The 26091-nt window shown below is 36.0% G+C and overlaps 1 protein-coding gene across 4 annotated transcripts; it reads right to left on the reverse strand.

The window, feature by feature from the left end:
- Positions 1-1876: 1876 nt before the first annotated feature.
- LOC142519544 (uncharacterized) lies at positions 1877-23023 on the reverse strand. Of its 4 annotated transcripts, XM_075622590.1 has the most exons (15): positions 22832-23023; positions 5749-6163; positions 5435-5644; positions 5252-5344; positions 5017-5133; positions 4526-4912; positions 4191-4445; positions 3860-4104; positions 3493-3693; positions 3299-3406; positions 3150-3219; positions 2968-3075; positions 2775-2861; positions 2618-2664; positions 1877-2099 (listed from the first exon to the last, which is right to left on the reverse strand). In XM_075622590.1, exons 2-8 carry the CDS (start codon positions 6148-6150, stop codon positions 4039-4041), a joined length of 1530 nt encoding a protein of 509 aa, XP_075478705.1. In that variant the 5' UTR covers positions 6151-6163; positions 22832-23023; the 3' UTR covers positions 1877-2099; positions 2618-2664; positions 2775-2861; positions 2968-3075; positions 3150-3219; positions 3299-3406; positions 3493-3693; positions 3860-4038. The 4 variants fall into 4 exon arrangements, with proteins under 4 accessions (XP_075478705.1, XP_075478706.1, XP_075478703.1 ...); XM_075622591.1 differs by having other exon boundaries at positions 1877-2094; positions 3299-3693; XM_075622588.1 differs by having other exon boundaries at positions 3299-3693.
- Between the last annotated feature and the right edge of the window lie 3068 nt (positions 23024-26091).

Here is a 26091-nt window from a genome sequence, read left to right on the forward strand (position 1 = left end):
TAATGTATATGTATATGTATATGTTTATGATGAAATAAAAAGGATATGATAAAAAGAAAAATGTTTGAAGTTATGCATGTTCATGAAAAAGCTATTTTATTAAAATTATATTTCCGTTTCTGCATGTGCACGTATATGTATTACTTGCTATCACGGTTAAAGTTTGTTGAGTCAATAGACTCACTAGGTGTGAATGATGCAGGTGAGAACAATTTTGATGATGTTGGAGGACTTGGTGGTTGAACTAGCTGGACTGATAGTACACATAACCCGGGACGTTTGCTAGTTTTTTGCAAGGAAAAACCAACACGCAAATATTCAAGTTCTCCGAAAAAATGGTGGCTGATGAGGATTTGTTTCCCCCATGGGCTCTATGATTTTGAGTGTGACAAATTTAAGTTCATTTCTAGATGAAAAGAAAAAAAAACATGTGACTCAAAATATGAAGATAAAGAAATTTTGGATTCCTAAAGAAAAGATTTTTGAGGTGAAAGAGATTTCTTATTATTCCGATGATGTGAGAAGACGTGTATTGTCGTAACATGAGATTCTATCAATGTATTCACTTTATAGAAGTGGGGGAGTTCACGGCCTTCGGGCCGAGTAACCAACATCTCTAAAAAAGAATTGTGATTTCAGGGTCAAGTAATCATTTGCATCTTGGGGTGTCACCCTACCAAGAGATAAGAAGTTGCATAAACATTAGGGTACCATCATATTTTGGATCAAAGATTAAAAAATATATGAGAAAGTATTCAGTAATGGAGGAGAACATGGCCTTCAGGCCAAGAGACCAACGTTTCTCAAGAAGACCAATAGATAAAAATCGGTGGTTTCAAGGGTAGTTGTTCCATCAAGAATCCAGAAACTACCATGTCATCATTATTATTTATTAGAAAATTACTCGTGGGGTTGTTGGTTCCAGATTGAGGCCATTTATTTCTCTTTGCAGGTGGTGGTTGCCCTTGTGGTACTTAGATATGGCTACGAACACACTACTTTCCAACTCTGTTATGCACTTCTTGCGTAGGATCTTTGCAAGAAAACAAAAGCTTATAAGATAGTTTGCTGAGAACTACTCTGCTATGCACCGATTGAATCACAACCCCTTGCGTATCACGGATAATTTTTTTGGTCACTTACTGGCCACTGACGACTTCTTTTTCATGTGCTATCACGCTTTAGTGGACCCAAAATTTCCCTTCATGCATTTTTCATTTTCGTTCAGAGCTTTTTTGAAGTGAAATTTTTATTTCTTGTCCCAATGTTGCATGAGTAAAATTTGCATGTTACTGCAGCAGTTTTCTCATCATACCTAAAACCAGTTATTTGCTACACGGCTGCAGAAATTTAGGGATGAAGGCTGATAGCCACTAGAAAAAAAACGCTAAATGACAACAGATTTTATCCGTTGTCTTTTAGGGTGAAAAACTGATGTTATAAGCAGTGTTGTTAAAAACCAGGACAACGACAACAGATAAAATCTGTTGTCTTAGATTACAAAGACAACGGTTTTGCATTGTTTTTTAAATGTTGTGTAATATGAGATACGACAACGGTTTTACAACGCTTACAAACCGTTGTGTTATATGAGCTACGACAACGTTTTTGTAACAAATTAAAAACGTTGTTGTTCTAAATTTACAACAACATTTTGACAATGGATAAAAAACGTTGTTGTTTGTGTTTTACAACGACATTTATGCAACGCATAAAAACCGTTGTTGTATGTCTGTGACTTTGATTACAAATCAATTTTGCATCATTTTATAATTGTTGTCGTTAAATTTGTAAAAATGGTTGTTTTTCATATTTTATATACAATGAACTAATTAATTAATAATTATATAAAAACACAAATTAAAAAATCCTTAAATTAGAACTAATAAAAACTAAAAGCATACCATCATCCTCAAACAATTCAGTCTAAAAGTAAAACATAAATTGTGCCCATATCAACGTACCATAATCCATAATATTTGATCGAAAATAAGTCTACAACACCAAAAACACTAGATATAACTAAAGGTGCATATTTTTATGAAGCTTTCTTTCTCCGTCTACCGAAGCTGCAAAGTGTTTATCATTTCGAACCTATCCTGTTTTGAAAAACAAAAACCATGGTTATATTTTTTCGAATATTTAGCTGAGCTCAAAAACAAAACAAAAACAGCTGATGCAAAAACAAAAACACATAGATTTCCATGCACTATCTCGCGGTTGCTAGCGAAAACAACCTAACAAAGTTGTATACTCGAAAATGAAGTCCCCAGGGGAAAGCATCAAATCATTATCAAAAGGGATATATCAAACATATTTGGTTATGTTTTAATTCAGGAACATAAAGAAGGATTTCATAATGGTATAAATATTTTGATTTACTTTTCTAGAAATTTCGACATGACCTCCCCGTAAATAGGACATCCCGAAAAAAATCAAAACAACTGTATACTCGAAAATGAAGTCCATCGATTCAAACATAAAACAAATCGCATGCAGAGCCGGCCAAGCTCGATCATTCCAAATAAAATCTATCAATCAAGTATCACACCATATGTACACATACACGGGGTATGTCCTCGGCAAATGACTGAAGATGCAGTTTTTTAGTACTTACCAACAAAAATATCCGAAATGTCTCAACAGCACAACAACAGCAATTCCCTGGAAATGGAGGAGTTATAATTTTCAAACTTTGCAAATGTTCATTCACTTATATCAAACAATTGTGAAATGAAAAGAGAAACAGAATTATGGAGGGAAGCGTTCCATACCTACTCATAAATATGATCCTGTATACATTCTGCCAACTCAGAACGCACCTCATCGATTTCTTCCCAAGAGTACTCCGATTTTGTGAACTGTGAACACACATACAAATTATGTTACTAAAAAAACAATAATTATTGAATTTTCAAAATGTTGAAATCGATGATGTAAATTTTCAAAGAAGCAATATAATTTTACTATTGATCGTAGTGAATCTCTCTCGATATTTGCAATTTCTTCAATAATTTGTCTCATAAATCTCATCACATAATAACCACATTGTTTTGCATCTGGTTGTCGAGGAGCCTATGGTAATTAGAAACAAATGGTTAATTAAAAATATAAGCATTAAAGTTAGTGTTTAACATAATTACACATACCTTTACCACTTCCCACAAAGCATTTTTCCTGCCTTTCCTTCCCTTGTTTGAATTAAACAATCTCAAGTCCCTCCATACAATAACAATAATTATTATGAGTTTTTTATTGACTAAATTTAAATTCTGAATAAAAAAGAATATTAACTCACATTTCCAATACATATTTCCATTCCTCATCGCGAATACGATGATACAGGGAATCCAAGAAATAAATAGCCTCTTTGTAAGGTTCAATGACAACGAGGATCAAATGAAAACTATGCAGAAACACATAATCCGTGCATAAAATGCAATAAATTGTCGAAATGAAGCGATTGAAAGTGAGATTGCAATTCGTACTCACCCGATATTATACGACACAAAAACTAATTGATCCACTGATGCACCACTGAGCCTATCTGCTATAACACTTGCATTGTGGTTCAACCTTTCAAGCTTACATGTTTTGTCCTACGTATTTTTTGACACATATGGAATGCTATGTGGATTGACAAATCTGAATTTCTCCATCTTTTTATCTTTCAATAGATTTTTGTAAAGATGCCTGGCATTTAAAACATAAGTAGCATACAAAACAATAATGTAAACCAGACAGAATGGTGGCACAAAATTTTCTGTTACAACAAATCAGATTCCGGGTTCATTATAATGACAGTAGAACAGAATTTTTGCAAAATATTTGTGTTTATAACTCAAATCAAATCACTTACCATATGTAGCCAACTACACAATTGGCCGAAATTGGGTCCAAATGATACAAAGGAACGATGTCGTCAAGGTGCAGAATAAGTTTGTAATCATCGCCGAATACATCATGATCTAAAATCATTGATATGTATCTTCCTTCATCAAGAGCACGCTTACTATAACAATACAGCATATGTAATGATCATGGGACACTTGCTGACAAATGATGTTTCTTCATTGACTGTTCAATTGTCTTCCTTTCGGCCTTCTGGTAATTGCAAATATAAACATGTTAGATAGAATGAATAAGAAACTTTTTAGTCAATTTAATTTTCCATCGAATATAACATGTACCTCATTGGATTGCACTATCAAGTGTTCTGGCCAAACCACAAGTGTTCCTACAGCATCACCAATAGTTTCACATTCACTAGGAATTGGAACTGGCAAAGGTGTTGATTTGTCCACTGCTTCATCAATGGAGACCCGTATGCAATTATGGGGTAACGGAACACCATGGATCAATTTATCTTCTCCTTTGACACAAACAACTGTACCATATGCAACAATATTTTTGCTACCTTCTAAAGTCAATGCAACTTGTTTACCCTAAAAAAAATAGGCATTTCGATAAATTTTACTTACTCTATGTTTCGTTGTTATTACTTTACCTACAGCTACTGTCATACCTGTAAAACATCAAATTTGCTAACAATTTGCAGCTCCACATCATCATGTTTCATGTCGCTTTCATTCATTTGATTTAACTTCACAGAGCAACTGCCTTTGTCATTGATCGACATGTCACATGCACCACTTTTATACATAATTGCTTCAAGTTTTTTGATACGTGCATCTTTTTCTGAAATTTTCTTCTTTGCTTCCATCAACTCCCTTTTGTGCTCAGTGCTTACATCTTTCGCAACATCAGAACCCTTCCAGTTTCTACCAACATTGAAGTAAATCGTTGGAGTGATATGACCTCCAATGCCTCTCACACGCCCAGCATGTTCTTCAGTCTCAAGTGCTTTTGTAAGTATACCATCTTTTGGCCCTTCAATTTTCAGCTTACCCTCCTGTTTTTCATGTATATAAGCATCTTGTAATATTTAAAACATTTTTTATTGAATGAGTACAGTTGCAATAAAATTATTGGTTGACTTATTTTCATTTTACTTACAATCTTATCCACTCTTTTCGTCAAATCATCGCCTTCAAAGCTCCCTTCTTTGTTGAGTCGTCCTTTCTTCCAAATAATAGCTCTATTGATCTCATCATCATCACATAATTCAGCAGCCTACAACAAGAAATTAGTAACTTATCAAACTCCAGAGAATATCAAACTACAAAAATCCCAGATAAAATAAAGAGATTTAAAGACATCAAAAAATAAAATTCTCAATTGGTTGACTTACTATTTCTTCGGCAAAGCGTGCATATCCTTTACGTGCAAGCCTATGAGGGTATATATTCTGCTTTCTTCTCTCTTTTTGTTGATCACTTAGTCTCTAGTTATTTCAGAAAGTCCACAATCAAATTTCAATATAAATAATGAATTATGGTAGACTAATTTTGAAAGAATAAATTAAGAATCTTACAATGAAGTCGTCAGACATGCGATTAATGACAAAAGAACTCCAATAATCTTTGCTAATTCCATAGCCAGTAGGTGGCTCGTTCAACTCTTCTGGCTTGTCAAGCTTGCTTAAAATGAATGTTCGAGTGAGATGAGTTTTGTATTGACGCCACTTGTTATTTGCTGATTTCAAACAGCCCTTCTTCCATGTTGTGTCAACATTGTACGTCAACTGTAAATAAAAAAATGGAAATAAGTTCAAAAGATAAATTAATAACATTAAATGTACCATATAATCTAAATATTATAGCTGTAAAAACATGACAACTTACTTACATTAATCGATTCCCATATCAATTCTTTAACATCACTTGGAACCCGCTTACAATTTTTGTAACTAATCCTAATCTTTTCTCGAGAAAGTACGCCAATATAACTTTGCATTTCAACAGCAGCTTCTCCTATTGGTTGTCCCAGTTTATTGAATGTAACATCTTTTCTAATTCCTTGAACCCTTTGTCTAGCAAGCTTATCCATATGTGTCCGACCTCTAGAATTTCTTGTGGTTTCGGTATCTGTTGATTCCAAATTTGTGTTGCATTCCAAGCTTCCTCTCGTGCCAGCAGACGTAATTTTTTCTTTATCCTTCCCAATACTTGCATGTTGTCTTAATCTCTTACTGTTTCCAACCATGTCATCACCAGGAAAACCTATCTTAAGGTTGGTATTGGATGCCATCAAGTCCACAAATCTGTTGACAAAAAAAAATGGAGTTAACAATTGATATATGTAACATAATTTATAGGCAGAATTTACAGCCATAATTTTGAAAAATAATATGCTTACTATGGAAACTACAACATTGAGAACTTCGAAAACACATTGCACCACTGTTCCACAAAATAGAATCTATGCAACTTTTATATTGCAACACTAAAGGAACAAGTACAACATAGAATATACTGAACAGATATTTGTAATTAAACAATCAATTGATGACCAAAAAACAAATTGAAAACCCACAACAATACGATAAAAACGAAGACAAGATAAGAAATCAATAGTCAAAAGCAACGTTACAAACCAATAGTCAAAAGCGAGATAACAAATCATTAGTTAAATATTGTTAACCCAAGTCCCATCACAGTCTTCACGAACGCATGGTGGTTCATTATCTTCTGCTCCGTCAACATCCATTGATGGCAAGCCTCTGCTAAAACATTGATAGTGGAGAATAGTGTCTTCACACTCGTCACCCTTTATGTATTCAAAATACTCCCTACTTGGTGTTGCAAGTACAACACTCCATAAAGGATCTTCAGGATCTTCAATGTAAAATACTTGCTTTGCTTGACTAGCCATGATGAAAGAGTCAGGTTTGAATCCAATTCTATTGAGGTTTATCAACGTGAACCCAAGATCATCTATGGTGATACCACCATTATTTTCCACCCACTTAAATTTAAACATTGGAATTTGAAATTTGTGGTAATCAAGTAACCATATTTCCTCTATAACTCCATAAAAAATCATATCTGTCACAATAGGATTTTTATCATTTGCACTAGCAACTTTCATTGTCTTTGCGACTAAGCTAACTCCAGAGTTCTGAACAACTCGTACATCATCACGCTCTTTTGTAGCGTAAGTAACCCCATCAATCAAATAACCAGAGTACTTTAAGACTTGCTTGCTAGGTCCGCGCGCTATCCAATTCAATCTTTCTGATACTTGATGTGTTGAATGGTCAACTACATGTACAACCTATATTTTTGTATGTGATAAATTATTTGTCTTGCGTAAATCGAACCGAAGAATGTATGAAAATACGTACTACATAAGGAACTTACACGATCACGCAACCAAATAATAAATGTTCGGTTATGCTCATCTTGTAACCACTTCTTCGACTTAGCCCTATGAGGAAATCTTGCGATCAAATACTCCATGTGTTCCCTAATGAAATTATTATTAAAAATAAATAAACAAATAGAATGTAAGCAAAGTGCATGAAAGTATTATTAATTTGGAGAAATTACTTGATATAAAGATCAATCTCAACATCATTTTCCAATACATAACGATGTGCTTGCTGCAACTCATCGTGACAAGCGAAGTGCACTACTGCACCAGATAAAGGCTTCGTAAGTTCTATTTGTCGATGACTTGATGGGATCCTAATTGTGTGCACACTAGACAGATAGTCTGATTAAAATTCAATAGCCTCTTCAGCAATATAACATTCAGCTATACAACCTTCAGGTCGATTGCGATTTCGCACATAACCTTTCAAAGTCTTCATGTATCTTTCAAACGGATACATGTACCTATACCAAACCGGTCCACACAATTTCACCTCCCACACAAGATGAACAGTCAGATGAATCATTATATCAAAAAATGAAGGTGGAAAATACTTTTCAAGTAAACACAATATCGTCACAATCTCTCTTTGCATTTCATCCAACTTTGACACATCTATCACTTTATTACATAATACATTGAAGAAAAACACAATCGAGTGATAGTGTCTTTGACATGTTTGGGAAAGACACCACGGATGGCCACTGGAAGCAATTGTTGTATTAAAGTGTGGTAATCGTGTGACTTAAGGCCAACAAGTCTCAATTCCTTCATCGATACAAGGTTTCTAACATTGGATGAGTAACATGCAGGGACTTGTATTCCAGCCAAAGTATTCAAAATCTTTTTTTTTTCATCCTTATTAAGTGTATAACATGCTGCTGGCAAATACGTTCTCTTCTCCCCCATATTTGGTGCTAACTCTGTCCGCACATTCATTTCCACAAGGTATAATCTCGCGGCTACTCAATCTTTTGCTTTTCCACGAATGTCAAGTAACGTACCAATGAGACTTTCACATACATTTTTTTCAATGTGCATCACATCAAGAACATGTCGAACATGTAGATGTTCCCAATACTCAAGTTCAAAGAATATTGATTTCTTTTTCCAGCAAGATTTTATCTCATCCTTGTTCGACTTAAGCACCCCTATACTTTTTCCCCAGCGACAATTAATTCTTTCAACTCTTTCCAAAACTTCAGGGCCACTCAATGGTTTTGGTGAGGGGTTGAATTCTTGGTTCCCGTTAAATGCCTTTCTTTGTCATCGATAAGGATGAGTTGAAGGTAGAAACCTTCAATGGCCTGTATATGACATTTTCCTACTATGCTTCAATCTTGTTGAATAGGTTTCTTCACCACAAATAGGACATGCATGATATCCTTTCACAACACATCCTGACAGGTTCCCATATGCAGGAAAGTCATTGATCGTCCATAGTAATACAGCTTTAAGTGAGAAAGTTTCTTGTCGATATGCATCATATGTTTCAATGCCTGTATCTCATAAGCATTTTAAGTCATCAATCAGAGGTGCTAAGTAAACATCTGTTGGAAACTAAATTCCGGCGTTTGACATAATATGAACCAACTAAAAATACGAACCAACTGATCGAGTAAACTGAACTCAGCAACTGGACTTAACAACTGAAATCAACTGATTTAATAAAGAAGACTGATCAGTTGGAAACCGATCAGTTGATATATTCAGCCGTATGCTAAGCACCCTACAACTAAACATGTCTCGGGAAAGAACATTCAACCGTCAAGAGACATAGAAGATTGCAACGCCGCAATTCAATCAATACAGCTTAGAAAAACGCATTTCGGCGAAAGCAATTAAGACGCCGCATCACAATAAATGAAGCAAACAATGTCCAAGGAATAATCAAGTAGAAATCAACGGATACAAAGATTCAAATTCATCTCTGGTTACCGTTGGAGAAAAAAAGCTTATAAATATGACAGAAGAACAGCTGAAAGAAAGAGGGAGTCAACACTATTCAAAAGCTTGCTGTCACTCTGTCAAAATCTTAGCTCACTCTTACTTGATATATTCATAGCAGTTAAGGCTACAATTTGAGCTCACTAACAAGTTGTAATAATCGTTGAAATTCGATAGTGCTAAGATCAGTTACGCGTTGAGAACATTCTATTAAACTAAGAGTTTCAGTTTTTGGCAGTGTTAAGTCCAAACTGAAGTGGGTCAGTACAATTCTTGTACTTGATCAAAGTTTTTTAGTGGATATCCTATCCTTGAGATAGAAGGGGTGACGTAGGAGTAATTAAATTCTCCGAACATCCAGAAACAACCCTTGCCTACTTTATTTCAGTTTCGTATTCTATCTTTCAGTCAGTTATTTTCCGCAACTACTTTAGTTTAACTGATTATCATTGACCAACAAGATTCCGAGAATCAGTTTGTCATCAAACTGAACTCAAAATTAGAAAAGACCAGTTTTAACTGTGAGTGTTTATTCAACCTCCCCTTCTAAACACTCTTGATACGTTAATCGATCCTATCAAGTGGTATCAGAGAGGTTGAATCTTGTTCTTGAATACTTTTGATCTAAAAACTTGCCAGCATGATTTCATTCAACAAAATTCCCATGTTCTCCAGAGAAAAATTTGATGATTGGAAAATCAGAATACAGGCTCATTTGGCTGCACAAGATGATGACATGTGGTATGTCATAACTGATGGACCCATGAAGATTCTAAAAACAAATACAGCAGTTGCCATTACAGAAGGAGCACCACAAAGAATAGAAAAGCCCAGAGATGAATGGACAACTGAAGATAAAAGAAAAGCAAATCTTGATAATGTGGCTAAAGACATTCTGTACAAAACGCTGGACAAAGTAACCTTCAGCAAAATAAAAATGTGTAAGACAGCCAAAGAAATTTGAGAAAAGCTGATCCAGCTGTGTGAAGGAAATGATCAAACCAAAGAAAATAAACTTTCTGTTGCAGTGCAAAAGTTTGATAACATCAAAATGAAAGCAGGAGAATCGATGCACGAGTATGATGAAAGAGTAAGCAGTATCATCAATGAGCTAAATGCACATGGAAAAATGTATACCAACAAAGAGATTGCACTGAAGGTAATAAGAGGTCTTCCCAAGGAATGGGATGTCAAGACCATGGCAATGAGGGAGTCTAAAGATCTGAACCAAATCGAACTTCATGATCTGTTTGCTGATTTAAAAGCCTATGAATTTGAGCTGCAGACCAGAGAAGGAGAACCATCTACCTCTGCAGCCACAACTGCTCTAGCTGCTGTCAGAACTGAACCAATCAGTTCAGTCGAAAAATCTGTTGATCAGTTGAGTAATGATGCTATGTCATTGTTCATCAAAAAATTTGGAAGGTTCATGAGAAAGAATCAAGGGAACTTCCAGAAGCCATACCAAAGGAACAATTCCAAAGATGAACCAAATGCCTGCTATAACTGTGGCAAATCAGGTCACTTTATTGCTGATTGTCCTAAACCAAAGAAGGACATTCAAGGCTCAACTGATAGAAGAAAGAAATCATATGAATGCAAAAGAAGACCAAGGAAGATAAGAAGGTCTTCAGAAAGAAACATAAGGTACTCTTAGCTGAAGAAAACAAATCTAAATGGGCAGAAACTGATAGTGAAGAGTCGGAACCAGAAAGCTCATGCAACTCTAGTGATGATGAGGAAGTAAAGTGCTTGATGGCTAATGATGCAGCAGAAGAATCATCTAGCCAACAGGTATTTGATTTCAGCTCAACTGATTTCACACGAGAAGAACTCATTCTAACACTACATGACATGGTAAATGAGTATCAAAAGCTTGCATCATCATTTGAAGAAATCAAAGCAAAGCAAACTGATCCCACAGACAATAAAACCAAAACTGATGAATCAGTCGATGGGTTGAGTCTAGAAAGGAAAATTGCTGAGTTAAAAGCAGAAAGAAACAAAAATCAGTCATTAATACAGAAGTTGATGCTTGAAAACTCAAAACAAACTGAGCTTATTCAGTCTTGGAACAAATCATTTACTGCACTAAATGAGATGCAGATTTCACAAAAATCAGTTTCTGATAAAACTGGTTTAGGGTTCAACACTCAAGGAGAAATGTATCCAAATGATACTCAACCAAAGCTAACAATAGACAAAGGGAAATACATTCACTTTGTCAAATCAGCAGTGGTACAAGAACAAATTGAGCCCAGTAAACTGATTGAGCAACCTACTGAGAATATGAACAAGGCTAGAAGATATGGGATTTGTTATAGTCAAAAATTCTCAACTGATTCACAAAGTCAGTTATCAAAGAGATTTTACAAAAACTATTCGAATGGCTATTCCAATTACTATAACTGCAAGCCAGTTCAGAAGAGATATAGACTGAACAATCAGTTGAATAAAGCTAAAACACATATTGTATCATCCGTACACTACACAAGCACACAAAAGCCGAGAAAAATCATTTGGAATACAGCTACTGGAAAGTCTGTTAGACTAATCCAAGTATGGGTTCCTAAAGGACTAATCAGTTTAGGACCCAAATAGATATGGGTACCAAATTATATTGTGTGTGTGACTGCAGGTAACAGGTACAAACAAGAACTCAATATGGTATTTGGACAGTGGATGTTCGCGACATATGACAGGAGATGCAAGTGTGCTATCTCAACTGATCAAATACAGTGGTCCAAATATCAGTTTTGGGGACAATTCCAAAGGTAGAACTGTGGGTAAGGGTAAGCTTATCCATGGTAACTTTACTTTTAAAGATGTTCTATTAGTAGAAAACTGAAGTATAACTTGATCAGCATCAGTCAGTTATGCGACAGTGGATTCTCAGTACATTTTGACAAAAACTCATGTTCAGTCAAAACTTCAACTGATGAAATCATACTAACTGGCAAACGTTGTGAAAACACATATAAAATCAGTTGGAATGATCAAACTTATGCACTAGTTTGTTTTATTGCTTCCAAATCATCTAAAAACTGGTTGTGGCATGAGAGACTAAACCATTTAAACTTTAAAACCATTGCCTATCTGAGTAAACATGAACTTGTAACTGGTTTGCCCAAAATAGACTTTTCAAAAGAAAAACTTTGCTCAGCATGTCAGTATGGTAAACAAGTACGATCTTCTTTTAAAAACAAGGGTTGTAAATCTTCATCCCGATGCTTAGAACTGTTGCACGTGGATCTCTTTGGTCCTATACCAGTCATGAGCTTAGGGGGAACGAAATACACCTTGGTAGTCGTAGATGATTTTTCAAGATTTACTTGGGTTATTTTTCTCAAATCTAAAGACCATCCTGCTTCACAACTGATGAAGCTCTTCAAAAGACTTTTAAATGAAAATAAGTTGGAATTGATCGAATCAGATCAGATCGAGGAACTGAATTCATCAATCAAACTCTTTCAAATTTTCTAGAGAATGCTGGAATTAATTATGAGCTCTCAGCAGCCAGAACTCCTCAGCAAAATGGTGTAACTGAGAGAAGAAATCGGACCCTTAAAGAAGCTGCTAGAACAATGCTTGCTGATTCTGGTATTTCTCAAAGGTTTTGGGCAGAGGCAGTAAACACTGCGTGTTATACTCAGAACAGATCAATGATTAATAAGAATCATATGAAAACACCATATGAGATCTGGCATGGAGGAAAAAGTATAATTACTAATTTCAAAATATTCGGCTACAGATGTTTTATCCTTGATAATGATAAAAATTATTTAAAAGCGTTTGATGCTAAATCTGCAGAGGGAATATTTCTTGGATACTCATCAGTTAGTATAGCTTATAGAGTCTTCAACAAGAAAACCCTAAATGTTGAAGAATCAGCTCATGTTGATTTCGATGAAACTGAACTAACTGATAAGCCAACTGATCAAGTTGAGCTAGTTGATCGATTTACAGATATCAGTTTGGAAGATGATGACAAAAATGAATGTCATAATAATCAAAACATATTTCAAACACCTGAACCAGAAGTACTGGATAAATCAGATGCACAGGAAGTCGTTGATAATGTTCAGTTGATAGAGCATAATGATAACATTCAAATACCAGTTGACGAAGCACCAACTGAGACTGAAAACTGTATTCAGTTACCAACTGAAGAAATTGCTGATACAACAAATACTGAGTACAGATGGAGAAAATCACATTCACCTGAGCTGGTAATAGGAAATCCATCTGATCCAGTAAGAACTCGCAATCAAATGCTAAATTTATTTATCTATTCAGCTTGTCTCACAACTAGAACCAAAGAAAACTGATGAAACTCTTGCTGATCCTAACTGGGTAAATGCAATGCAAGAAGAGCTAAATCAGTTCACTTATAACAATGTCTGGAACTTAGTTCCAAGACCAATTTCAAAAACTATTATAGGGACAAAATGGGTATACAGAAATAAACTGAACGAGGATGGTTCAGTTGTGCGCAATAAAGCGAGACTGGTAGCACAAGGATATAGGCAAGAGGAATGAATTGATTACGATGAAACATATGCACCAGTTGCAAGACTGGAGGCAATCAGAATATTCCTTGCCTATGCTTCATTCAAGAATTTCAAAGTCTATCAAATGGATGTATAAAGTGCATTCCTAAATGGCCAGCTACAAGAGGAAGTATATGTTGAACAACCCCCAGGTTTTGTAAATCACAACTTTCCTGATCATGTATATCATTTGAACAAAGCATTATATGGTCTTAAACAAGCTCCCAGAGCTTGGTACGAAACTCTCTCAAAATTTCTAACTGATCATGATTTTTCTATTGGATCAGTTGATAAAACCTTGTTCAAATTTACTAAGAATAATCACATTTTATTAGTTCAAATTTATGTTGATGATATCATATTTGGGTTAACAAACCACAAATTATGCGAAAAATTTGCTAAGCTGATGCAGGATAAGTTTGAAATGAGCATGATGGGTGAACTGACATTCTTTCTTGGAATGCAAGTAAAGCAACTGGAGACTGGCATATTCATCAGTCAGACTAAATATACAAAGGAGCTGCTGAAGAAATTTGGCATGGAATCATGTTCAGCTGCAAATACTCCCATGAGCTCATCAGTAAAATTAGACACTGATCAAGGGGGAATATCAGTTGAGGCGACATTATATCGAGGTTTAATAGGGTCATTGTTATACCTAACTGCCAGTCGCCCTGATATTGTATTTGCTGTGTGTATGTGTGATAGATTTCAAGCAAATCCTAAGCAATCACATTTTTCAGCTGCTAAAAGAATTTTGAAATATCTTAAGGGTACACAAAATGTTGGGTTATGGTAATCTAAAGACTCTACTTTCAATTTAGTTGGATATTCAGATGCAGATTATGCAGGATGTAAGCTTGATCGTAAAAGTACAAGTGGATCTTGTCAGTTTCTAGGAGACAGGCTGATCTCTTGGTTCAGCAAGAAGCAGACATCTATAGCTACCTCAACAACTGAAGCAGAATACCTTGCTGCTGGTAGTTGCTGTGCACAACTGATCTGGATCCAGCAACAACTGAGAGATTATGGAGTAATTACAAATAATTCGCCCATATTTTGTGACAATACGAGTACAATTGCCATCACCTATAATCCAGTTCTTCACTCAAGGACAAAGCATATTGATGTCAGACACCACTTTATTAGAGATCATGCTTTGAAGAAGGACATTAGACTGGAGTATATATCAATTGAGCAACAAGCAGCTGACATCTTCACCAAACCATTACCCGAGACTAAGTTTTCTTACTTTCGCAATATTCTTGGTTTAATTGATCTGTCTTAAAATTATTACTAATGTTGCTTACTAATAGAATTATCTGCAGAAAATAAGAACACAACAAATTGAAAATAATACTTTATTAAGAATACCATCGATCCCAGTTTACAGAAGATATCATAGAACCAACTGAATCCTGCCATTCTCTAATCCAATTATTCAACTCATAAATATGGATTCTAGAAAATGACCTAGTTGTAGAAATCTTCTCAACCACATGCCATTCCTTCCATAACATTGCTTCTAACAGACATTTATCATCAATCAGATCTGTAACATGCCTAACTTCAAAACGATCAATGTATTTTCTTGCTGTTGCTGCTTGAGCACGAGTAGGAACAGCACCACTAGTACTTACCCTCTGCAAATCATGAATCTTGAACCATGTTGACATCACTTTCATCAAGACATATTCTTCCATTGTCTTCTTCAATTCTTCTAAATAAGAACTTAATTGCTCATTAACTTGAATATACGAACTACTACATGCATCAGAGTTACTTGAATCCGACATATTGAACTGTTATTGTCTCACATTCTATCATCTTATTTATAGACAGATGAAATTTAAATGTTGAAGAAATTGAAGAGACTCAAATCAACCGAAGCGTCTTTCTCATTTACCGAGGCTTCTTAACTATCAGTTGTTCATTATCAACTGATATCAGTTTGACATTTATTACTTAACGCTTAACCAGTCATCAATTCATCTGTTTATGATCGTAATTCATATATAATAACTAATGAAACTTATTATTTGCAGGAAAAAGAAAAACAAAGTTAAGCCAAAATAAATGTTTCATTCAACCATAAATATTTGCTTAGATTACATCATTATATTTCTCTTCTACAACAATTATCCACATCTTCAACCAAGCAGATAAAGGTCCAGTAGATGTCTTGGAAAGGCTGTGAGAACCAGCTATGCGCCTAAGGATCTTCAGCTCCTTTCGAAGCATCAGCTGATAGATATGACCATCTGTGAAGATATCCACCCACACAGCTATGTGCAAGTGCTCCCGCACTTTTCTCAACTCTGCCATCAGCTCGAGAGTGGTAGCCTCGCCAGTATTATACAGGAACTCAAGCTTCTGAAGCTTCTCCCAGTAGTGAAGACTCTCATAGAAGACTTCATCTTCTATCACAGCCTTCCTAGTCTCCAAAGAAAATGGCGAAGCACTCGAGCTACTAGCATCTGCCATTCTTTTTACTTTGAATATGTTTTTCAATATGACTGAAACTAACCATGTCACTTCTACTTATAGCCAAGAGTCATGGAAGATGAAGGGTCGTCAATGTTTCAGCAAACGATAATCTTTCTGACCTTTAAATTTATTTTATATCATCGCTTTAATTATTTTATGCATCGATTAAGGGGGAATATCAGTTTTGAAGAGGTTAACTGAGAAGACAATTGTTTGTGAACTCTCAACTGAAATGAATCAATTTCCCAACTGATCGTTCAGCTGGATATTTTACAAATCTTCTCACATAAGTTAACAAATTTAAAATATTATATTCCAAATCAACTGACGTGACTGCAGATTCATAACGTGGCCTATTTTAAAACGTTCATCTTTTTCACAAACACCCACAGCACACGTACACATAGTTTTACTCAAAATTTTTAATGGACTGACATGTGTCCCGAATTTGAACAGTCACGAACAACTGTACTAAGCCCGCTTCAATTCAGTTTTCTTCTTACGCATACAATCAGTTTCTAATAGCATACTAATTCCAGAGCTTATCGTTTACGAATTTCAGATCATTTTATCTGTCAAAATGGCGAATCAAATCTCTGCTTACATGTTGAACGCTATGGCCATTGATTTTGACTCAGTTTTATCAGTTCAAGAAGCTGATGTTAAGAACGTTTTTCTGAAGATTGAATCTGCTGGTCTCAGAATGTTTTTGGGACAATCTTCGCAGGAAATATACCCCAAGGAAGTAAATGAATTCTATATGAAGGGGTTTGTCACTGCTGATGGAAGCATCTCTGTAACTGTCAATAATCAGCTGTTGATCCTATCTGAAGAAACCTTCGGAGAAATTTTCTCTTTGCCAACTGATGGGTACGTCAACGTCTCTGAAATCAAAACATCTGACATTGAGGAAATGCAATCTTTGCTATCTGCTGATGGACGGAAAATCAAAGTTTCCGATCCAAAGAAAGAGCTGAAACCAGAAATACAGTTATTAGCCGACATTGTGGCGAAGGGCATATTGGCTAAGGCCGGATCTTATGCTGCCCTTACACTTGAGAAATTCCAGGTGATGACCATCATCATGGGAGAAAAGAAAGCCAATTGGAGACATATTATTTTCAATACTCTGAAGAATATGCTTCAATCAACCAAACAGTCAAGAGGCTTTGCCATCCCAATCAATTATCTTTTGAGACTAAAGGGATTGGTAGCTGACAATGCTGGAACATCATCAAAGTTCAAAGTCTTCACTGCTAAAAACATCTTGCCGTCAAAAACCAAACAGGAGATTGGATCGCAATCACCTGCTCCAAAATCAGCTAAGAAGGCCAAAACTTTGGCCCAAATGAAAACTGCAAAACGAAAACTGATTCTCAGTGAATCAGATTCGGAGAAAACTCTTTCTCCTAAGCTTGTCAAGAGACCAAGGACGCAAAGAACTAAACCAATAACAGCGGTGGAAGTCATTCCAACTGAGAAAATTACTCAATCAGCTGCCCAACAGCCTATTCAGGCTATCCCTTTGCAGGTAGTCCCACCTGATGATTCAGTTACTAAAGAAAAGGCACCCGCTAAGGTAAGAGCTCCTTTGACTCATGTAAATCGACCTACCATTTTGCCTCGGGCCAGATCTAAAGGTGTTATATTGAGGGAACCAGTGGAAACCACTCACTCTGGTTTGGATATTCCTCACATTCTCACAACTGAAAAAGGAAAGGGCAAGCTAGTTGAAGAACCAAGGCCATCTAATACCATCCAAACTCACATTGACCTGGTTTGGGAACAGGTCACAGGTCAACGCATTTGCCACTTCGAAATTAAAATCTTTTGATAATTGGAAAAGTTTTAGGACTGAGATTTTTGACAAAGAGTTGAAGCACAAATCCCAATCGAAAAAGTTTATTAAACTTGAAGCAATTGTGCTGAAAATAGTCAAAGCTGCTACTATTGGCCAGGCATTGGAAAGGCAAAAATATTTCTTTGATCAAATTCGAGCCAAAAAACTGACTAGAATGGTTGCAAAGCTGAAATCCAACTACAATCCCACAGGTCCAACTGCATATAATGATAGAGCTGTGATCACCAAATTGGACACAAATCTCAGTGGTCTACAAGGTGAAATCAGATTTTGGGAACAGGATCAGGAATTGGTTCTTCCTGACAAATCCTCCAATTCAAATGCAGAAAAAGATTCATCCTTCTCCCAACAGAACGAGCCATCTCCACAACCGGCTGCTGAAGAGCCAGTTCAGGATATGCCTCAATCTTCTCAGGTTGAACATCACCTGTATTCTGAAACTTGAACTATCTTTTGCAAACATTGATGAAATCATTCAGGCTGTAGCTATGGAAGCCCAGCTAGAAGAAATACATTCTGAATCAGTTGCTCCTTCAACTGAACAACCAGAACAAGAAGTTCAGATACCATCTGAAGAACTAGTTGAACCACTTGCTGCTGAAGAGCCAGTCCCAGATTCAATGCAAGAACAACAAAAAGCACCAGTTCAGCCAGAAATCTCTGCTGAACAAGTCACTCAAAATGATGAACTAGAAAAATCTCCAGGTCAAGCAGTTGCTGAAAATGTGGTGAGTCGATTGCTCATTCAAACAAAGAGCCAGAACCAAGTTCAGTAAACTCTCAACAAGAGGCACCAGTGGAAACTGACCAAGCGTTATCTGTTGATCAAAATCCACTTTCACCACCTCAAATTCACGAAAAAATTGTTGCAACAGACATTCTAGCACAGACTGTTTCTGAAACGATATTATCTGATAGGACCATGGTGGTCTTTGATCAAGTCTCACATGAACCAAGAACATCTAATCAGTCACCTCCTCTTCAATCCACAGAAATGGATCTTGTTCTTGAAGAAATCCAGAATATGCAGCACAATATGCAGCAGATGATTACTGAAATCAGGAAAATTCAATCCACATAATTGTCTCATATTGTCAAATTGGATTCTTCAATTGAATCTGATTCAGCAAAACTGAAAGACATTCAAGCAAACATGGATTCTCTACCCGAACTGTACTTGAGATGAAGAATAACAGAGGTCTAGCTCAAAGACTCTATACAACTCAGGATATAATCAGTCAACGAGTTGAACGATTGGAAACTTCTGTTTCTAATAAAATGGAATTGCTGCAGACTTGTTTACAAACTGATGTCTCAAGTATCTCCGCAGATGTCAAAATTCTTTCCACTGACGTGCGAAAACTATATGAGAAGATGGATTTGTTTGACAAAAAGGTGGAAGAAATCAAAGATCAAAGAGCATCTTGAGAAACAGCAGAAGCAGTTAATCAGATTATTAGATTCAGCTGTTATTAAATCAAGATCCCTTTCAGTTCAAGAAATTCAATCTCTTATTTTATCTACAATGAGCTCAGATGTTCAGTTATTATTTATTTAGTTCTGTCAAACACCATAAAGGGGGAAATTGTTGGAAACTAAATTCCGGCGTTTGACAAAATACGAACCAACTGAAAATACGAACCAACTGATCGAGTAAACTGAACTCAGCAACTAGACTTAACAACTGAAATCAGCTGATCTAATAAAGAAGACTGATCAGTTGGAAACTGATCAGTTGATATATTCAGTCGTATGCTAAGCACCCTTCAACTGAACATGTCTCGGGAAAGAACATTCAACCGTCAAGAGACATAGAAAATTGCAATGCCGCACTTCAATCAATACAGCTTAGAAAAACGCATTTCAGCGAAAGCAATTAAGACGCCGCATCACAATAAATGAAGCAAACAATGTCCAAGGAATAATCAAGTAAAAATCAACGGATACAAAGATTCAAATTCATCTCTGGTTACCGTGGAGAAAATAAGCTTATAAATATGACAGAAGAATAGCTGAAGGAAAGAGGGAGTCAACACTATTCAAAAGCTTGTTGTCACTCTGTCAAAATCTTAGCTCACTCTTAATTGATATATTCGTAGCAGTTAAGGCTACAATTTGAGCTCACTAGCAAGTTGTAATAATCGTTGAAATTCGATAGTTCTAAGATCAGTTACGCACTGAGAACATTCTGTTAAACTAAGAGTTTCAGTTTTTGGCAGTGTTAAGTCCAAACTGAAGTGGGTCAGTACAATTCTTGTATTTGATCAAAGTCTTTTAGTGGATATCCTATCCTTGAGATAGAAGGGGTGACGTAGGAGTAATTAAATTCTCCGAACATCCAGAAACAACCCTTGCCTACTTTATTTCAGTTTCGTATTCTATCTTTCAGTCAGTTATTTTTCCGCAACTACTTTAGTTTAACCGATTGTCATTGACCAACAAGATTCCGAGAATCAGTTTTTCACCAAACTGAACTCAAAATTAGAAAAGACCAGTTTTAACTGTGAGTGTTTATTCAACCTCCCCTTCTAAACACTCTTGATACGTTAATCGATCCTATCAACATCAATATCATTTCCCGGTTGTTTGGGACCAGAAATCAACAAAGTGACCATCATAAATTTTCTCTTCATACACAACCATGGAGGAAGATTGTAACTGATCATTAAAACTGGCTTACAACTGTATGCAGAACTCATCAAACCATGGGGATTGATCCCGTCAGCTGATATGGCCAATCTAAGATTTCTTGACTCATTAGCAAACCCAGGCCACTTGCGATCAACTAATTTCCAAGATGGCGCATCGGCTGGATGACGTAAGTAGCCATCACGAAGTCTTTTATCAGCATGCCAAGTCAAATCCTTCGATATCTCCTTATTCCGAAACATTCTTTGAAATCTAGGAATATGTGAGAAGTACCACAGGACCTTTGTAGACACTCCTTCCCTTACCGTATTTTTTTGGCCCAACTTCCACCTTGAAATCCCTCAAGTAGGGCAACTGATCAAATTGGCATACTCCTTTCAGTATAAGATACAGTCATTAGGGCAAGCATGAATTTTCACATAATTCATCCCTAATGTACACAAGTTTCTCTTCGCATCATATAAAGATAAAGGCAATTCATTGTCATCAGGAAGAATTTCTCCTAACAAACTGAGTAGGTCAGTGAAACTTTTATCACTCCAACTATATTTTCCCTTCAAGTTGAATAATTTCACAAGTGCAGATAACTTCGTAAATTTAATGCATCCAGGATACAAAGGTTTCTCTGCATCTTCAAGTAGCTTATTGAATTGGGTTGGATTCCCAACATAACTATCATATGCATCATGTACCATATCTATCGGTTCCTCATCAAAAGATTTTTGACCATCTTGCCCTACTCGATCACTAGCATTCATTGAGTTCCCTATCATTGATCTTTCCCCATGCCATATCCATGTATGATATGTCAAATCTATACCATTAGAATACATATGTGCCCTTATAGTTTCTACATTTCTCTTCTTTATATTACCACATTTTGTACATGGGCAAGATATTGTGTCAGGATCCTTTGCATTTTTCATTGCAAATTGCAAGAAAGACTTTACTCCAACTTCATATTCATGTGATAGTCTATCCTTTAACATCCATTCTTTGTCCATTCTTGGTAAAACTAATCAACCAACAATGAGTCAACACCTTCAAAATAGTTGTAAATAATAAAACAAAATATTAACACAAACACAAGTAACAAATAGTAACAAAACAGTCAAAACATTTAATTGTAGATTTTGCATAGCTAATAACCAAACTCATATTTTAATTGTTTAATTGCATAAATAGGAATTAAGTTTAAGATATTATTTAATACATTTCTTTGGATCGGATTCAAAGCACTAGCACTACCTATTGTAGGAATATGGCAGCGAATTCATTACCAACCACAAAAGATACATGCATGACTTGAATATCAACTTGTTTCATCTGTTATATTATATATAGAACCAAGTACGCTGTGAAACATAGAAAAAATCAGAGATGACCAGTGCTCAAATTTTATTCATGTCCATTTTTAGTATGCTTATAATTGTAGATGGCGCAGTTACTGCTGCAACTGGTTCCAACCCAGAAACTGATTGCGAGTGCAACAGTACGTCACTCAACCACGAGGACTTCCCTCCGAAATTCGTATTTGGGGCAGCATCATCCGCTTATCAGTGTGAAGGTGCATACAATGACAACGGGAAAGGCCTCAGCATGTGGGATAATTTCACGCACACGTATCAAGGTTCAAGTTCCTTTAGAGTACCTTACCCTGTTATCCTCTCACATTAGAAATTTTAATCAGACTACTCCCACCAGTGTTCATGACATCGCTTGTTTGTTAAACTAATGGCTAATCTCAGATAAGAAATTGGACTATAGTAATGGAGACGTAGCAACTGATTCTTTTCATCTGTACAAGGTACAGTTCTTGGAATTTCCAAGAAAAAAGAGTGAGCTTCTTTTGACATCCTCCGTTTTCTTGGTTGTGTAGGAAGACGTGAAGATTGCCAACGACTTGTGTCTTAATGCCTATAGAGCTTAATACCTCTTTCAACTATATGTTCAAAGAAGGGCAGTATTTGGGGAAGAACAAACAACCAAGAATCGATTCCGCATAAACTTAATTCCTTACTCAATACAAGACAAACAACCAAGAATCAAACGCAAATCAAACCTGAATCGAACGCAAATCTCGCACAGCCAACAGAAAAGAGTCGCAAGGGCTTGGGGAAGAACTTCAGGAGCTCGACGCTTCTTGTCCAAAGTTATGGGCGGCGATCGCCGAAGGCTGTCGTACGTGAAGGAGAGAGCAACGGGAGTAGGGTTGGGTTTTCTTCTTCCTTAGCTTGGACGGGGCGGGAATGGATTTGGGGAATGGGTTCGGCCGCTTGGCTTTCAACCTGTTTTTTTTCTTTTTAATTATTTTTTTTTTGGTTTTTTACATCAATTTGCCAAAACCGTTGTCGTAGGTAATAAAAAACGCGCTCATCGACAACGGTTTGTAAAAACGTTGTCTTTGACACCTACAACACAACAGTTTTTTAAAAAACGTTGTCGTAGCCACCAAAAAATCCGCTCATAGACAACGTTTTTGACCTATAAAAAAACGTTGTCTTTGACCAATAAAAGACAACACTTTTTCAAAAAACGTTGTCTATGAAAATAAAAAAACACGTAAAGACAACAGTTTTCCTTGAAATCGTTGTTAAAAAAAAAGACAACAGTTTTTCGTAAAAACGTTGTCTTTGGAATGTGGTTGAATGTAGATTTTGTTGTAGTGAGCCCATGAAGTGTATATTTGGGGCCCATTTTCAAATTAACATAACTTACTAAAAAATCACGATTAATTAGCGAAAGCAACGAAGACCATTGAAAATTTTCCTTTAAGGCCTATAGAAAATTCGACATAACATCCCGTAAATAAAACATGCCGAAAACCACACAAAAACACTCGAAAATACAATATCCAATAACCATACAACACAACTAGATTTTTTTAAAGTACACTACACAATAAAATCATAATCCAACAAAAAAATTCGCATTGTCCAGGAATAATCTAAAACTACATGCATAGCCACACTTGCTCGATCATACGATAATTTAAAATCCCAATAGTAAAAATAACATAATAAAACTACTCAAGAAATCCCTATGGTAATTGTACGACTTCCAAATATAATAATATCTAGGTAACTTGACTGATACAACTTTCACTGGGCGTATTGAGCTAACACTTCACTAGACACATCAAATCCTCTTGTGAAACCTGTTATGGAACCAAAAACAACGATATCATTTCAAGAAAATAGGGGTTTGGAAATAGTGAGGGTGATCAATTTTTTGAGAGATGGAGGAGAGAGGAAATTATAAATATAGTATGTGTGTGCACCTCTCTATTTATATTAAGGGCTAATTTGTGGCCCAGTTTGATTTTTTCAACACTCATGTGTTATTTAACTCAAATATGTATTGTATTATCGTCTCTAAATCTGATATTCATTAATATATATTTTAACACACAATTAAATTGTTTGACTTAATTATTTTAATTTCGTAATTAAAAATTATTATACTAATTCTTGCCAAATACTAGATAATTAGCATCGGGTCCTTATATTTCCCTTCTAATATTCATCTTCAAAATCGAATACACACACAAGACTTACACGTTAACTGGTTAAAATATCTGCCATTGGAAATACATAGGAACATCATAGGACATGGAATAATTTGTTACATTCTCAAAACAATGAAGTCATTTTTATACGTATGTTCAAACAGAATTCCCTTGAGCCTCCTCTATCTCAATGTTACTTTAATGTACCATGACTAGTGGGATCGTATTGTTTTAGAGTTGTTTTTACTTGCAATCAAGAATATGCACTGGATATTCAATGTAGCTAAGAGAACTATTCAACTCCACATCCTCGATGCACAAGGCATGAAACATATCTAGCTCATACTTCCATTACATAGATGTTGGTGATATTTATTTAATGGGGTGGGGCCCACATTAAATAAAATTATATTAAATCTCATATCCCACATCGAATGTTTACAAAAGTTGTAGGAGGGAATTATTTATAAATTGAGCTCAATTCCTTCAGTTATTGTATCCCAGAATCAAAAGCTTTTCAGCTTTGATAAAAAGAGAGTGCATATAAAAAAAATGGTGTATTTTTTCTTGAGTGCAGGAATTCTCTTGTGTGAGTTAGAGAAATTATTTTCTCGGTATACTCGGGTTTGGGAGTGAGAAATATTGAGTGTATTGGTGTATACACTTGTTGTAATATTTCTTCCAGTTATAAAAGTTGTAGTGCTCCGTGGACGTAGCCTATTTCGGGTGAACCACGTAAATCTTTGTGTTCTTGTTGATTATTTTATTCCGCAATAGTTGGGTACTATATTATCATCGTGGTCGGCATCGCTTCAGTGTAATTTCCCAACAATTGGTATCAGAGCCTTATTGTGAAAATTCTTAAAAATTCTGAGTATGCTCTGTGGTTGCAGCTTTGTCTGATCTTCCACATCAGAAAAGTTTTTTTTGGATTTTTGCTAAGGTTAGAGAAGTGATGGCCGGAGATGATGGATCGGGACCGGGAATCAACAAGTTCGACGGTACAGATTTTACGTTCTGGCGACTACAGATTATTGATTATTTGTATAGCAAGAAGTTGCATCAACCTCTATCTGGAAAGAAACCGGAAAAGATGGAGGATGATGACTGGAAGCTTCTTGACCGACAAGTGTTAGGTGTAATACGATTGACCCTAACGATGAACGTGGCACATAACGTGGCGGAGGCAAAAACAACGGAGGAAATGATGTCTAATTTGTCGGACATGTACGAAAAACCATCGGCAAACAATAAAGTACATCTCATGAAGAAGTTATTTAACTTGAAGATGAGTGAAGATGCATCGTTGGCTAAACACATCAATGAACTCAACACGATTGTTTCACAGCTAACATCGGTTGAAATTAAATTTGATGATGAGATTCGGGCACTTATTCTTTTGGCGTCTTTAACAGATGTTTGGGAACCAATGCGGGCAGCGGTTAGCAACTCTGTTGAAAAAAGAAAGCTACAATTCAATGATTTCAAAGATCAAATTCTTGCCGAAGAAGTTCGCAAGATGGATTCTGGTGAAGGAACATCATCAAGTTCTGCTCTAAATCTCGAGAATAGAGGAAGGGGCAGGAGTGGTGAAAAAAGTTTTAACCAATGGCATGGTAGATCCAAGTCAAGAAATGGAAAAGACAATAACACATTTGAAAAGAATGTGAAGTGCCGGAGCTGTGGTGAGACTGGTCACTTGAAAAAGAATTTCAAATCAACAAAGAACGACGCTAATGTTGTTACTGAGAAGGTACATGGTGCTCTATTACTATCCATGGAAAGCCCGGTTGATTCTTGGGTTATGGACTCGG

This window comes from Primulina tabacum, chromosome 11 (assembly GCF_025594145.1).
Source record: "Primulina tabacum isolate GXHZ01 chromosome 11, ASM2559414v2, whole genome shotgun sequence".
NCBI lineage: Eukaryota > Viridiplantae > Streptophyta > Magnoliopsida > Lamiales > Gesneriaceae > Primulina > Primulina tabacum.

Coding starts and splice junctions, on each gene's coding strand:
- LOC142519544 (XM_075622592.1), bottom strand. CDS start 6,150: ATGGCATCCAATACCAACCTTAAGATAGGTTTTCCTGGTGATGACATG. Junction 5,345..5,434: donor GCATGTCTGACGACTTCATT/GTAAGATTCTTA, acceptor TGAAATAACTAG/AGACTAAGTGATCAACAAAA. Junction 5,134..5,251: donor CACGCTTTGCCGAAGAAATA/GTAAGTCAACCA, acceptor TTCTTGTTGTAG/GCTGCTGAATTATGTGATGA.